Genomic DNA, 16615 nt, shown 5'->3' on the forward strand with positions numbered 1-16615 from the left:
GCATCAGCTTACGATTAAAAAAAAAAAAAGATGCACAAACTACTAAACATGACTATGGTAATATGTACGCAATGTCCAATCGAAGTCAAATAACTTAATTTCAATTATTCCATACATGATAAAGATTAGGGGCGGCACGGTGGTGTAGTGGTTAGCGCTGTCGCCTCACAGCAAGAAGGTCCGGGTTTGAGCCCCGTGGCCAGCGAGGGCCTTTCTGTGTGGAGTTTGCATGTTCTCCCCGTGTCCGCGTGGGTTTCCTCCAGGTGCTCCGGTTTCCCCCACAGTCCAAAGACATGCAGGTTAGGTTAACTGGTGACTCTAAATTGACCGTGAGTGTGAATGGTTGTCTGTGTCTATGTGTCAGCCCTGTGATGACCTGGCGACTTGTCCAGGGTGTACCCCGCCTTTCGCCCGTAGTCAGCTGGGATAGGCTCCAGCTTGCCTGGCTGCGACCCTGTAGAACAGGATAAAGCGGCTACAGATAATGAGATGAGATGAGATGAGATGATAAAGATTAGGGGCGGCACGGTGGTGTAGTGGTTAGCGCTGTCGCCTCACAGCAAGAAGGTCCGGGTTTGAGCCCCGTGGCCAGCGAGGGCCTTTCTGTGTGGAGTTTGCATGTTCTCCCCGTGTCCGCGTGGGTTTCCTCTGGGTGCTCCGGTTTCCCCCACAGTCCAAAGACATGCAGGTTAGGTTAACTGGTGACTCTAAATTGACCGTGAGTGTGAATGGTTGTCTGTGTCTATTGGCCCTTTTCCACTACCCTTTTTCAGCTCGCTTCAGCCCGACACGGCTCGCGTTTCGACTACCTCAGAACAGCACGACTCAGCTCGCTTCAGCCCTACTCAGCACCCAAAACTCGCACGGTTTTGGAGTGGGGCTGAAGCGAGCCAAACCGAGCCGAGTGGGGCTAGGGGCGTGAGGAGACACTCCCCTGTGCACTGATTGCTGAGGAGGAGTGTCCTCACACGCCCACACACGCCCCGTGAGCACGCTGGGATCTGTAAACACCGTAAACCCGGAAGAATAATAATTACGAATTACGAGAATTTCTGAAGCCTTATGCGCCTCGCCTCATCTATACGCTCTTGCCAGTATCTGTTGGCGTTGTCGGTGACAACAAGCCACAGCACCAAGACCAGCAACACTAACGACTCCATGTCCTCCATGTTTATTGTTTACTATCGGGGTCGTGAGACTACCGCTTAAAAGGTCACTGATGTCACTGTTTGCGCCGCCTAACGACATCACGTGACGTCCACCCACTTTCGCTAAAGGCCAATTTATGCTGACAACCCAGTCCTCGCAGACGGTGTCGCAGATAGCGTCTGCAAAGCCCCCCCCACCTTCACAGACGCTCTGCGCGCACCTCCCAAAAATTGTGACCACTGCAGAAGCCTCGCAGACAGCGTCGCAGACAAGAGGGCTCTGATTGGTCCACTCTACATCCGCTGTACACGCACTTCCGCTTCCCTACTTTCCCGGTTTGTTTTGTTTTCACGACCGGCATTTTTAAAAACACGAGCGAAGATGGAGCAGCACGAAGAGCGGTTGATTGAGGAAGTGAGGAAGTACGTACATCTATACGACTCCAGTTCTAGTCATTATAAGTAACCGGAGGATAAACACTCCACTAACCACACCCACCAACTACTCCTAGCGACTTCGCGCCCCCTTGCGTTGTGCCGGTGAATAACATCGCGCACGCCTAAACTCCCCGCTCAACGATAAATTACAACTGTCTGCGAAAAGCTATCTGCGAAAGCCTTGTCGCAAGAGCATGCAGAGGCCTTAACTCCACCCAATGTGTCCACCCACTTCCAGCCAGCACGGTTCAGCGCGGTTGTAGTCGAAATGCAACCCCAACAGCCCCACTCAGCTCGACTCAGCCCAACTCAGCCGCATTGGTAGTGGAAAAGCGGAATATGTGTCAGCCCTGTGATGACCTGGCGACTTGTCCAGGGTGTACCCCGCCTCTCGCCCGTAGTCAGCTGGGATAGGCTCCAGCTTGCCTGCGACCCTGTAGAACAGGATAAAGCGGCTACAGATAATGAGATGAGATGATAAAGGTTGAAATTCTGTATTTGAATTCTGCTTTTGATTATTACAGACTTTTTTAAAATATATTTTAAGAAAACAAGATAATTTTATCAAAAACTCTCAATTTTATTTCGTTTACTCCGAGTAATATTTTCTGGTTGTTGGTATCTTGATATATTTCTTTACCATTTACAGAAGTTACATTTAAAATCGCCCTAAAAAAATCCCTTCATATTCACAATATATGCTCACTCCATAGAGTATTAGATCTTAAATAATATACATGACAAAGGCGTAACGTAACATAATATAATGTAGTGTTTTACAGGTTTAAATGTGATTTTTTTAAATTGGTTTTAAAAAAAAATCTAATATACAGTACTGTGCAAAAGTTTTAGTCCCCCTCTGTTTTTTTCTTTCATACAAACTTTGTTATAGATTTCCATTTTATGACTTCTACATTATAGAGTCAAAACATTGCAAAAACATTTTAGAGTTCCAAACGTTCATTTTCCAGCACAAAATTAAATGTTACAGGAAAAAAAAAAGTTTGTATCTAAGCAGCATATAGCATATTACATAAGAGACCACTTACTTTTCAGATTAAGAAAGAAAACGTAATGAAGGCTGCTGGGTTTTGGTGCAAAATGAAGACGCGAGTGTGACAGTCAAAGTGTCCAGAAGAACTGCGGCTGGTTCTGTAAGATGCTCAGTAAAATCTACAGCTCATTTCCGCATAAAACTGAACTCTTTTTTTTTTTTTTAAAGCAAAGGGTCGTCTCACACCAAATATTGACTTTCTTTCATTTATTATGGTTTACTGATGACTATTTATAGTATTTTTTTTAAACGTTGAAACATTTCATTTAATTATTTTTAAGCCGTTTTTGGTCTCCAGCATTTCTTTACATGTGCCTAAGATATATATATATATATATATATATATATATATATATATATATATATATATATATATATATATATATATGAGTGATTCCACGCTTATGGGTACTGAAATGGGAACATGAACTTATTTTTAAAAATTCACCTAAAACCATTTCTTTTTTTACCATCAGGTCACAAAACATGTAATCTTTAATGAATGATATGTTAAAAGATAACTTTAATTTTCTGAGATGTAATAAAAACATATTTATATGCCAAAGTCAGAACGTAACAGAAGTGTTGTGGACATATATATTCTCAATTTTAACAATGTAGAATTACTTTTTGAAACATAGGAAGGTGATGTTTTAGCAAATATAATTAATAAACATGTGTAGTAGAATAAACATACACATTCTTTCAATAAGATTAACATGGTATATAGCTAGATTGTAATTAATTTGTAACAGACGCGAGATGGACAATCGTAACAGAAGTAATGTAACAGACATCATTTTGGAACTCATAGGCTTGACTTTGGCATATAAACATGTTTTTATTACATCTCAGAAAATTAAAGTTATCTTTTAACATATCATTCATTAAAGATTACATGTTTTGTGACCTGATGGTAAAAAAAGAAATGGTTTTAGGTGAATTTTTAAAAATAAGTTCATGTCCCCATTTCAGTACCCATAAGCGTGGAATCACCCATATATATATATATATATATATATATATATATATATATATATATATATATATATATATATATATCTCCAGCGTCCATCCCCTCTCTAAACTCAAACAAACGTTTCATTAAAGGCTGTCAGATGTTAAGGGTAAACATCTAGGAAACAAACAAAACACTTCAATTTGGTCTGTAATCATACTACAGACACTTTTTCTTTAATTCAATTCTCTCTCTCTCACACACACACACACACACAGAGCTAAATCCTCAGAAATGGGCTAAAGCTCTTTACTCTTTCACTAAACAGCCCATCATAGCTTTGTGAGTGCTGTGCCATCACCACTACCAACACTAATGTCACGCCGCACTCACCAGCATGCCTGCAGCAGACACAGAGCGGACACGCAGTGCACCTCAGCCAGATGATGGATGCGAGGACAGTCCAGTTAAAACGTCCAAAATCAAAGTGAACAGTGAAGCTGGGTTCGTTTCTGCTGTGCTGCTGTTTACTGTGCAGCAGGGAATCTGTTCTGCAGCTCTGTAGTCTGCTTAATGGAGCCTCCTCACCACTAATGGCTGGAGTACATTAAAAAAAATGCTGAGCTGAGTGTGTGTGTGTGTGTGTGTGTGTGTTGTAGGAAAGCACAGGGGTGGAGAAACAACTTAGAGATATCCCAAAGCATCCAACTTTTTCTAAACACACACACACACACACACACACAGACACAGAGACACACACACACACCCTCAAACTTTCAACACAAAATCCACAAACAGGAAAACATACACACATAAATGCACACACTCACAAAATTCCCTTTTTTTTTGCTTTTTTGCAGTGGTGAGGGTATGATGTCAAATCCCATGGCTCTTCTCCTCTGAGAGACAGAGCCATTTTTAGAATGGGATTTTCCCCAAAGTCCAGCAGATTAAGAGGGATAAATACTTCTCTTTCAACACACACACACACACACACACACACACACACACACACACACACACACACACACACACACAGATTGCCATAAATGTCCATAAACATGATGCCTGTTCATGTCATCGCCATACTGTACTCACTGTGTAATTTTTTTTTTCAATTTTAACAAGGCTCCTTGGTTTGTATAATTTCTCTGCTGTGTAACGGTACACACACACACACACACACACACACACCTTTCAACTCAGTCTCTACACAGAACATCATTTCATCTCCAGTCACCACCAGCGCACCACAGTGCTTACACACTTCTTCAGAGGCGAGACAAATATTAGCTGTTTGACTCACTGCTTGGCACTCTCTCTTTCTGTCTGTCTGTCTCTTTCTCTCTCTGTCCGTCTCCCTCCGTCCGTCCGTCCGTCCGTCCGTCCGTCTCCCTCCCCCCGTCTGTCTCCCTCCCTCTCTCTCTGTCTGTCTGTCTCCCTCCCTCTCTCTCTGTCTGTCTCGCTCCCTCTCTGTCTGTCTGTCTAACTCGCTCTCTGTCTGTCTTCCTCTCTCTCTCTCTCTCTGTCTGACTTGCTCTGTCTGTCTGTCTCTCTCTCTCTCTGTCTGTCTGTCGGACTCGCTCTGTCTCCCTCATCAATCACAGTAACGCTAGCCAATCATCAGTGCTTATGAACTCATATGCTATATGGCCGAAAATATTTGGACACCTGACCTTCCCACCAACATTTTGGATGCCCACAATTGTATCGAATGTCTGTATGCTGTAGCAAATTTCCCTTCACTGGATTTAAGAGTCTCAAACCTGTTCCAGCGTGACAACGCCCCCATACACAAAGCGAGCTCCATTAAGACACATTTTGCCAAGTTTGGAGGAGAAAAACTCAGCCTCAACCCTACTGAACCCCTTTGAGATGAACTGGAACGCAGACCTTCTCAACCAACATCACTGCCTGACCTCATTAATGCTTTTGTGGCTGAATGAACACAAATCCCCACAGCCTCACTCCAAAATCTAGTGGAAAGCCTTCCCAGAAGAGTGGAGGCTTACAGTAGCAGTAAAAGTGGGACTAAATCTTAAAGGGATGTTCATGAATCCATGGAGGTCTGCTGACTAAAATTTGTGAACCATGATTCAAATAAATAAATAAATAAAAGCTAGGTTGTGATTAAACAAACACTTTTTCCCTACTTCCTTCCACTTTGCAGCAACTGCACATGATTTCTGAGAATTTATTAGAAGGTGGAAATTAATGTGACCTTCCTTCTCTAATTCTCTGGCACTAGGCAAGTTCACCCGTCTCGTTAGCATTCTGCCTGGCTTACTTTTCCCTGCACTGAACCTGCAGTGCTGTTTTCAGAGTATTTACTGGCAGTGTTTAAAGTAAAGCACAGCATGTCAGCAAAAATGGGCAAACCATAAAACTTAAAAGAAAAAAAAGAAATTAAAAGAAATGAATGAAAATTCAGTCTCAGCTAATTTGGAAGGACAAGAGGACATGGGTGAATTACAGGTTGGACAGGTGTGTGGTGGTAAATTAGTGACCTCAAAGACGAGAGAGAGACACAGACAGAAAGAGAGAGAGTCAGACAGAGAGACAGACAGACAGACAGAGAGTCAGACAGAGGGAGAGAGAGAGACAGAGACACAGACAGACAAATAGACAGAGAGAGAGAGGGCCAAACAGAGAGAGAGACAGAGGGAGAGAGAGAAAGAGTCAGACAGAGATAGACAGAGAGTCAGACAGAGAGAGGCAGAAAGACAGAGACACAGACATACAGATAGACAGAAAGAGAGAGGGACAAACAGAGAGAGAGAGACAAAGAGAGAGAGTGAGAGACAAAAAGAGAGAGGAGAGACAGAGGGAGAGAGACAGACAGAGGGAGAGAGAGAGACAGAGACACAGACAGACAAATAGACAGAGAGAGAGGGACAAACAGATAGAGAGACAGAGGGAGAGAGAGAGAGAGGCAGACAGAGAGAGGCAGAGAGACAGAGACACAGATATACAGATAGACAGAAAGAGAGAGGGACAGAGAGAGAGAGAGACAGAGTCAGACAGACAGACAGACAGACAGACAGACAGACAGATAGACAGAGAGAGAGGGACAAACAGAGAGATAGAGAGACAGAGAGAGCACGAGAGACAAAAAGAGAGAGGAGAGAAAGAGACAGAGGGAGAGACAGACAGAGAGTCAGACAGAGGGAGAGACAGAGACACAGACAGACAAATAGACAGAGAGAGAGAGGGACAAACAGATAGAGGGAGAGAGAGAAAGAGTCAGACAGAGAAAGGCAGAGAGACAGAGACACAGACATACAGATAGACAGAAAGAGAGAGAGACAGAGGGAGAGAGAGAGAGTCAGACAGAAAGAGGCAGAGAGACAGAGACACAGACATACAGATAGACAGAAAGAGAGAGGGACAGAGAGAGAGACAGAGAGAGAGAGGAGAGAAAGAGACAGAGAGACAGACAGAGTCAGACAGAGATAGACAGATAGACAGAGAGAGAGAGGGACAAACAGAGAGATAGAGAGACAGAGAGAGAGAGCACGAGAGACAAAAAGAGAGAGGAGAGAAAGAGACAGAGGGAGAGACAGACAGACAGAGAGTCAGACAGAGGGAGAGACAGAGACACAGACAGACAAATAGACAGAGAGAGGGACAAACAGATAGAGAGACAGAGGGAGAGAGAGAAAGAGTCAGACAGAGAAAGGCAGAGAGACAGAGACACAGACATACAGATAGACAGAAAGAGAGAGGGACAAACAGAGAGAGAGAGACAAAGAGAGAGAGGAGAGAAAGAGACAGAGGGAGAGAGACAGACAGAGTCAGACAGAGGGAGAGACAGAGACACAGAGACAAATAGACAGAGAGAGAGGGACAAACAGATAGAGAGACAGAGGGAGAGAGAGAGAGAGAGAGGCAGAGAGACAGACATACAGATAGACAGAAAGAGAGAGGGACAGAGAGAGAGAAACAAAGAGAGAGAGAGAGACAGAGAGGCAGACAGAGTCAGACAGAGATAGACAGACAGAGAGAGAGAGAGAGGGACAAACAGAGAGAGAGAGAGGAAAGAGAGTGTGTGTATGCCCCTCCCATACAGAATCACAGCCCGTTTTGCTTCCTTGGCTCTCTCAGGATTTGACCTCCTGATCTCCCATTGATACTGTAAATGCTTTTCTGCTTTTCCACTTGAACACAATGGAATTGTTTTGGGACGTCAGTGAAAGGTTGAGGAATAAAACTCTGCCTAATATTCTTGTGGGTTTTTTTATTATCTTTTATCATTATTTTTTGGTTTACACTCTAAAGGGTCCTTGGATGCAAAAATGTTTGAGAATCTGATAAAACCCGATGCTGCAGAAGTCACACATGACAAACGTCAGTCAGTGTATTTGCTAATGTTTTAATCCAGTGATGGCAAGTTGTTTTCTACACTAACTTTTATTTAAAAAAACCTTCATTCTGCATAATCTTACTGCGGGGAAAAATCAGTCAACCTACTTGAAGGACTCACTGGATCGTCCCTGGGCCTGAGCTTTCCAGAAAAGGTTCTGCTTGTGTTTTATATCCGAACTTTAAGAGAACTATTAAAGATGTCTGTGTAGAAGTTCCTCCCTTTAAACTCCATGCATAAGAGGGGAAAAGCTGTATAACACTTAACTGCCAGTTTATTAGGTACTAGATTGGTGTGTTTAATAAACTGGTAATTCAGTGTACGGGTTTTTATAACTATTTCCTCTTGTGAAGAAACAGCCCGAAGACAAAGGTAATGTCCTTTAAGCTCACACTTTTTTATGTCAGCTTGTTAAAACTGGTGTTTATAGTTTTAACTTTAATATGACTACAAATTAAAAATCCGAAGTAGGCCTGTTAGCTACCTCTGGAGAAGAAGATGAAGGTTGTAAATTGTCTCTTTTCATAATCCTGGAGTTTATCAAGCGTGCATCGTACACATCGTTTCTCTTCTTTACTCTAGCCATCACCACTGAGAGGATCTCTTCTGACTGATTTGTCTACGCTCCTGCATGCACTGTAACTTGTGTGTCACACTAAACGGCTGATTAAGTGTGTCAGAGTCTGTGCTTACACAAAGAGACAGCATTTCATTCCCACTACACAATACAACCAGACAGAAAAAAAAAAAACATTTTCTTAATGAAGAAGTGCATATACAACAGTGTATTAGGGCCAGGGCTTTGAACCGGTTCAAGGAACGAAAACGAAAACCGGGAACTTTTTCTATTTCACATGGAACAGAAACGAAACCAGAAACTTTATTATTTTTTATGTTCCGGAACAGAAACGCTTATTAAAAATAATGGTAACCGGTTAATACCGGTTTTTATTTCGTTCCTCAAAGTTTCCGTAGCCTACAAATAAAAAAGTCATTCTTCTCCTGCGCAAGTTTCTATGACCCGCTGGGTTCACTTCCTGTGTGACGTTCGCTGACTGAATGGAGAGAGCGGGAGGGTGGACTACTATCACGTCTCCACATCTTAAATAAGAGGTAAATATTGCAGTCTATCGTTATTCAAAAACGTCAATTTCAAACACGATATCAATATATTTGTCCACGTTAATGAGAGGCTCGCGAACATTAAATGACGTTAACCTCTGTTAGCCTATCAGTGCATAGGGCCTGACTAGCCTTTGGTAACACACTAAACGAATTATCTTTCATTTTTGGCACTTTTTCTGTTTGTGTAGATGGGAAGACATACTGAGAATCCAAATCGCCAACATTCGAAATAATAATTGTTTTGAATTATTTCTTGTCTTATTTAATGAAGGTTGTAATAGAATTAGCCTACATTTGACTTAAGCTGGATGAGACAGAGACATAGTTTTATAGCCATTTGTTAAACAGCTGACAGGGAGCGTAATTAACCATTCTGGGAACGAAAATTTTTTGTTCTAACCGGTTCAGGAACGTCTATTTAATGGTGGAACCCAAAACCGGAAACGTTAAAATTCTGTTTCTGTTCGGAACGAACCAATAGGAAAAAAATTCTGGTTCAAAGCCCTGATTAGGGCCAATGTAGGTTTAAAAAAAAGGAAAAAAACTGAGCTGAGGGAGTGGGTAATATTCCATCTCATCTCATCTCATTATCTCTAGCCGCTTTATCCTGTTCTACAGGGTCGCAGGCAAGCTGGAGCCTATCCCAGCTGACTACGGGCGAAAGGCGGGGTACACCCTGGACAAGTCGCCAGGTCATCACAGGGCTGCACATAGACACAGACAACCATTCACACTCACATTCACACCTACGGTCAATTTAGAGTCACCAGTTAACCTAACCTGCATGTCTTTGGACTGTGGGGGAAACCGGAGCACCCGGAGGAAACCCACAAGGACACGGGGAGAACATGCAAACTCCGCACAGAAAGGCCCTCGCCGGCCACGGGGCTCGAACCCAGACCTTCTTGCTGTGAGGTGACAGCGTTAACCACTACACCACCATGCCGCCCATTCTGAGATGTAAAAGTTAAAATTTTATGAAAAAAAAAAACCTCAGACATTCTGAGATTAAAAAGTCACAAATTTACAAGGGGGAAGGGACAAATAAACACTTGGATATTCCCTGAGATTATGAAGTTATAAATTTGTGAGAAAAAAATATTCAGAAATTCATATATTTAAAAGTTAAAAAGTTGAGGAAAAAAAATCAGATATTATGAGATCAAAAAGTCAATAAATAAATAAATAAATAAATAAATAAGGATATTCCCTGAGATAATGAAGTCATAATTTAGTTGGGGGGGGGGGGCCCTCAGAAATTGAGATTAAAAAAATCAAACAAACAAACAAACAAACAAACAAACAAACAAACAAACAAACAAACAAATAAGGATTTTCCCTGAGATTATGAAGTCATAATTTAGTTCAGGTGAAAATAAATAAATAAATAAACCTCAGAAATTAAATCTGAGATTTAAAAAGTCACAAATTTACAAGTGGGGACTTGGATATTCCCTGAGATTATAAAATAAATTTGTGAGCGGAGGAAGAAAAAAAAACACAGAAATTCTGACATTTAAAAAATCACAAAGTGAAGCAATCTGGTTCCTTGACACTATTTTCTGAGTATTTTACTTATAAATTTCTGACTTTTTAATCTGAGGTTTTGTTTTTTTTTCCCCTCATGAATTTATCACTTTTTATAATCTCAGAGAATATCCAAGGCATTTTTTTCTTGTTTTTTATTTATTTATTTATTTTTATTTTTTTTTCCCTCCCTGTAAATGTATGACTTTATTCTCAGAAATTCTGAGGGTCTTATTTATATATATTTTTTTTAAACCATTGGAATATTACCGTGGTTAGCGCTGTCGCCTCACAGCAAGAAGGTCCGGTCCGGGTTCGAGCCCCGTGGCCGGCGAGGGCCTTTCTGTGCGGAGTTTGCATGTTCTCCCCGTGTCCACGTGGGTTTCCTCCGGGTGCTCCGGTTTCCCCCACAGTCCAAAGACATGCAGGTTAGGTTAACTGGTGACTCTAAATTGACCGTAGGTGTGAATGTGAGTGTGAATGGTTGTCTGTGTCTATGTGTCAGCCCTGTGATGACCTGGCGACTTGTCCAGGGTGTACCCCGCCTTTCGCCCGTAGTCAGCTGGGATAGGCTCCAGCTTGCCTGCGACCCTGTAGAACAGGATAAAGTAGCTAGAGATGATGAGATGAGATGAGACATTCTGAGCTTTTTTCCCCAGAATATCCCTCCCTGCTTACTATATCACTGACACTGCAGCATTAGAACAGATGTGTGGGATTAGATTGGGACAGGGTCCCCCCGCAAAAAAAAAAAAAAACATCCTGCCTTTTTGCTTTAGAATTCATCCCATCTTCTGTGTAATTATTGCCGCTTATTTCCCTTTCAAAGGCAATTTGCAGGTTGGACCAATGAGACTGGAAAAAAAAGGAGACAGAGATCCACTAAAAGTGATCTGTCCAAGACTCCTGAGTAGCATAATGTTTAAAATTTAATGTTGTAAATTTGAACGATGCCAAAGGCATTCACGAATGTGACTGCAGTCCAAGAGAACATAACTGTCCATGCTCTCTGGATGGGAAAGATGGTTTTACTCTCTCCGCAGTCGTGGGTGTCTGTGAGCTCGGTGGTAATTTGTGCTGCCCTTCAAGTGTGTCCAGCTGTTCCGTTATATCTGAAAAGATGTAGAGAGTGGCTTCATGTGTCTCAGACAACTCGATATTGGGTGGGAATTGGTCAAACTGTGGGTGGCATGGTGGTGTAGTGGTTAGCAAGGTTGCCTCACAGCAAGAAGGTTCCGGGTTCAAACCCAGTGGCTGGCGAGGGCCTTTCTGTGCGGAGTTTGCATGTTCTCCCCGTGTCTGCTTGGGTTTCCCCCACAATTCAAAGACATGCAGTTAGGTTGACGTGGGGCGGCCTTGGGCTGAGGTGCCCTTGAGCAAGGTACCTGACCCCTGACTGCTCCCCGGGCACTATAGTGTGGCTGCCCACCGCTCTGAGTGTGTGTTCACTACTTCAGATGGGTTAAATGCAGAGGATGAATTTCACTGTGCTTGAAGTGTGCATGTGATGAATAAAGTATGGAAATTTTCTATTCTTCCAAACATTTTATACTTTCTCTTGGGCTTTACAATTCTTCCATCAATCTGCTAGAACAGATGTGTGTGAAGTGTGCCGTCATGTTTTTTATGAGCCAAGCAGCCATGCAGCATTGACACGAGTCTCAACACACTCAGCACTGAGCACTTGGTTTGTTCTGACTGCCTGAGCACACAGCTCAATTAGTACAGCCTGATGCTAACGTTTGCTAATCACGAAGTGGCAATTTGTTTTGCTCAGTGACTAACAAGAACACAAACCTCGACGTGTGTGTGTGTGTGTGTGTGTGTGTGTATAAATGAAGTCTATCAGTGCGTTTACATGCACACTAATATTCCATGATTATTCTGAATATGACAGTATTCCGAATTCGATATGGTCATGTAAACAGCATATTCCATATGGGTATTCCGAGTTTGGCCTTATTCCAAATTTAGCATTTTCCTACGAAGTCATGTGGGATATGCCGATATTATCCGGATTTCAGGAGCATTCTTTGGACATGTATACAGAGCATTTGGAATATGCGTGTCTCAGTTGGGGTTTTTACAGCAGTGTGCATGTTTAAGGTCAGCTCTGTGCATTGGACAAACCAACTAGACAGTCAGTATATAAACAGCTGCAGGTAAACAGGAATATAATCTCATTCATTCATTCATTCATTCATTCATCTCATAATCTGTAGCCGCTTTATCCTGTTCTACAGGGTCGCAGGCAAGCTGGAGCCTATCCCAGCTGACTACGGGCGAAAGGCGGGGTACACCCTGGACAAGTCGCCAGGTCATCACAGGGCTGACACATAGACACAGACAACCATTCACACTCACATTCACACCTACGGTCAATTTAGAGTCACCAGTTAACCTAACCTGCATGTCTTTGGACTGTGGGGGAAACCGGAGCACCCGGAGGAAACCCACGCGGACACGGGGAGAACATGCAAACTCCGCAAAGAAAGGCCCTCGCCGGCCATGGGGCTCGAACCCAGAACCTTCTTGCTGTGAGGCGACAGCGCTAACCACTACACCACCGTGCCGCCACAGGAATATTAGTGGAATATTAATTAATCATTAGTCACATAAACAGCATCGTAAGAATGTTCTGTTTTTCTGAACAAGGAAAAAAAACTGGAATAATCTGTGCATGTAAATGCAGCGTATGACAACTTCAGTTCTGTCACCTGACGGCTTCCTTCCCTCCCGCTCTCCTTCCTTCCTTATTTCCTTCCTTCTTTCCCTCCCTTCATTCCTTCCCTCCCGCTCTCCTTCCTTCCTTATTTCCTTCCTTCTTTCCCTCCCTTCATTCCTTCCCTCCCGCTCTCCTTCCTTCCTTATTTCCTTCCTTCTTTCCTCTTTCCCTCCCTTCATTCCTTCCCTCTCTCCTTCCTTATTTCCTTCTTTCTTCCCTCTCTCCCTCCCCTCCCTCCTTCCTTCCTTCCCTCTGTCCCCTCCCTCCCTCTGTTCCTTTCTTCCCTCCTCTATTCCTTCCTTCCCTCCCTCCTTGCCTCTTTCTCTCCATTCCTTCTTTCCTTCCTTCCCTCCCTTCTTCCTTCCCTTTCTCCCTCCATTCCTTCCTTCCCTCTGTTCCCTCCCTCCCTCCCTTTGTTCCTTCCTTCCCTCTCTCCCTTTGTTCCTTCCTTTCCTTCCTCCTTCCTTGCCTCTCTTCCTCCATTCCTTCCTTCCTCCCTTCCCTATCTCCCTCCTTCCTTCCTTCTTCCCTCCCCATTCTTTCCTTCCCTCTCTCCCTCCTTCCCTTCCTTCCCTATCTCCCTCCTTCCTTCTTCCCTCCCCATTCTTTCCTTCCCTCTCTCCCTCCTTCCCTTCCTTCCCTCTCTCCCTCCCTCCCTTTGTTCCTTCCTTCTTCCCTCCCTCCTTTCATTCCTTCTTTCCCTCTTTGCCTCCCTCCATTCCTTCCCTCCCTCTCCCCTTCCTTATTTCCTTCCTTCTTCCCTCTCTCCCTCCCCTCCCCTCCCTCCCTTCATTCCTTCCTTCCCTCTATTCCCTCCCTCCCTCCATCCCTTCCTTCCGTCCCTCCCTGCCTCTTTCCCTCCATTCCTTCCTTCCCTTTCTCCCTCCATTCCTTCCTTCCCTTTCTCCCTCCATTCCTTCCTTCCCTCTGTTCCCTCCCTCCCTTTGTTCCTTCCTTCCCTCTCTCCCTTTGTTCCTTCCTTTCCTTCCTCCTTCCTTGCCTCTCTCCCTCCATTCCTTCCTTCCTCCCTTCCCTATCTCCCTCCTTCCTTCCTTCTTCCCTCCCCATTCTTTCCTTCCCTCTCTCCCTCCTTCCCTTCCTTCCCTCTCTCCCTCCCTCCCTTTGTTCCTTCCTTCTTCCCTCCCTCCTTTCGTTCCTTCTTTCCCTCTTTGCCTCCCTCCATTCCTTCCCTCCCTCTCCCCTTCCTTATTTCCTTCCTTCTTCCCTCTCTCCCTCCCCTCTCTCCCTTTGTTCCTTCCTTTCCTTCCTCCTTCCTTGCCTCTCTCCCTCCATTCCTTCCTTCCTCCCTTCCCTATCTCCCTCCTTCCTTCCTTCCTTCCTTCCTTCTTCCCTCCCCATTCTTTCCTTCCCTCTCTCCCTCCTTCCCTTCCTTCCCTCTCTCCCTCCCTCCCTTTGTTCCTTCCTTCTTCCCTCCCTCCTTTCATTCCTTCTTTCCCTCTTTGCCTCCCTCCATTCCTTCCCTCCCTCTCCCCTTCCTTATTTCCTTCCTTCTTCCCTCTCTCCCTCCCCTCTCTCCCTTTGTTCCTTCCTTTCCTTCCTCCTTCCTTGCCTCTCTCCCTCCATTCCTTCCTTCCTCCCTTCCCTATCTCCCTCCTTCCTTCCTTCCTTCTTCCCTCCCCATTCTTTCCTTCCCTCTCTCCCTCCTTCCCTTCCTTCCCTCTCTCCCTCCCTCCCTTTGTTCCTTCCTTCTTCCCTCCCTCCTTTCATTCCTTCTTTCCCTCTTTGCCTCCCTCCATTCCTTCCCTCCCTCTCCCCTTCCTTATTTCCTTCCTTCTTCCCTCTCTCCCTCCCCTCCCCTCCCTCCCTTCATTCCTTCCTTCCCTCTATTCCCTCCCTCCCTCCATCCCTTCCTTCCGTCCCTCCCTGCCTCTTTCCCTCCATTCCTTCCTTCCCTTTCTCCCTCCATTCCTTCCTTCCCTTTCTCCCTCCATTCCTTCCTTCCCTCTGTTCCCTCCCTCCCTTTGTTCCTTCCTTCACTCCTCCATTCCTTCCTTCCCTCCCTCCCCATTCTTACCTTCCCTTTCTCCCTCTTTCCCTCTCTCCCTCCCTCCCTTTGTTCCTTCCTTCCTTCCTCCCCTCTCTCCCTCCTTCCTCCCTCCCCTCCCTCCTTCCTTCCTTCATCCCTCCCTCCCTTCTGTTCCCTCCCTCCTTCCGTTTCTTCCCTCCCTCCCTGCTTCCTTCCTTTGCTCCTTCCTTCCCTCTCTCCCTCCTTCCTCCCTCCCCTCTGTTCCTTCCTTCCATCTCTCCCTCCTTCCTTCCTTCATCCCTCCCTTCCTTCGTTCCTTTCCTCTCACCCTCCCTTCCTTCCATCCTTCCTCCCTTCCATTTCTTCCCTCCCTCCCTCCCTCCCTCCCTGCTTCCTTCCTTCCCTCTACCCCCCCTCCCTCCTAACTGACTTAATTGCTGGATGGCTTCTTTGGTTATATATTCTCTTCCTTCTTTCTTTATTCCCTTCCTTCCTTATTTACTTTCTTATTTAATTCCTTCCTTTCTTGCTAATTTATATTTGCTTATTCACTTCATTACTTCCTGATTTATATCCTTCATTCCTTCCTTATTTTTCATTTTTCCTTCCTCCCCTCTCTCCCTCCTTCCTCCCTCCCCTCCCTCCTTCCTTCCTTCATCCCTCCCTCCCTTCTGTTCCTTCCCTCTTCCCTCCCTCCCTGCTTCCTTCCTTTGCTCCTTCCTTCCCTCTCTCCCTCCTTCCTCCCTCCCCTCTGTTCCTTCCTTCCATCTCTCCCTCCTTCCTTCCTTCATCCCTCCCTTCCTTCGTTCCTTTCCTCTCACCCTCCCTTCCGTTCCTTCTGCCCTTCCTCCCTTCCATTTCTTCCCTCCCTCCCTGCTTCCTTCCTTCCTTCCCTCTACCCCCCCTCCCTCCTAACGGACTTAATTGCTGGATGGCTTCTTTGGTTATATATTCTCTTCCTTCTTTCTTTATTCCCTTCCTTCCTTATTTACTTTCTTATTTAATTCCTTCCTTTCTTACTAATTTATATTTGCTTATTCACTTCATTACTTCCTGATTTATATCCTTCATTCCTTCCTTATTTTTCATTTTTCCTTCCTTGATGATTTATTAAATAACTCAATTGCTTATGTACTTTTTATTTCCTTCCGCTCTTCCTTATTCTTCCTTCCTTTCACATTTAATAATGAACAAAGCTTCCTGAGTAACAAACTAAATTGCTTCTTTATACTGTATATGTATTTCATGCCTTCATTTTTTTATTAACCAACTTACTAACTACTTAATTAC

At 44.3% G+C, this 16615-nt stretch overlaps 1 protein-coding gene across 4 annotated transcripts in view; it reads right to left on the reverse strand.

Annotated features, from left to right (window-relative positions):
* inpp4b (inositol polyphosphate-4-phosphatase type II B) overlaps window positions 1–16615 on the reverse strand; it is a 538055-nt gene that overhangs the window by 514243 nt on the left and 7197 nt on the right. Inside the window, exon 1 of one of the 4 annotated variants that reach the window (XM_060926512.1) lies at window positions 3992–4143. The exons of the other annotated variants lie outside the window; for them this stretch is intronic. Within the exon in view, the coding sequence (XP_060782495.1) occupies window positions 3992–3997 (6 nt within the window). The 5' untranslated portion in view covers window positions 3998–4143. Of the gene's footprint in view, window positions 1–3991; window positions 4144–16615 lie in introns of those variants that run through there. 4 annotated transcript variants of the gene reach the window in all.

This window comes from Neoarius graeffei, chromosome 7 (genome assembly GCF_027579695.1).
Source record: "Neoarius graeffei isolate fNeoGra1 chromosome 7, fNeoGra1.pri, whole genome shotgun sequence".
In the NCBI taxonomy this organism is placed as follows: Eukaryota; Metazoa; Chordata; class Actinopteri; order Siluriformes; family Ariidae; genus Neoarius; species Neoarius graeffei.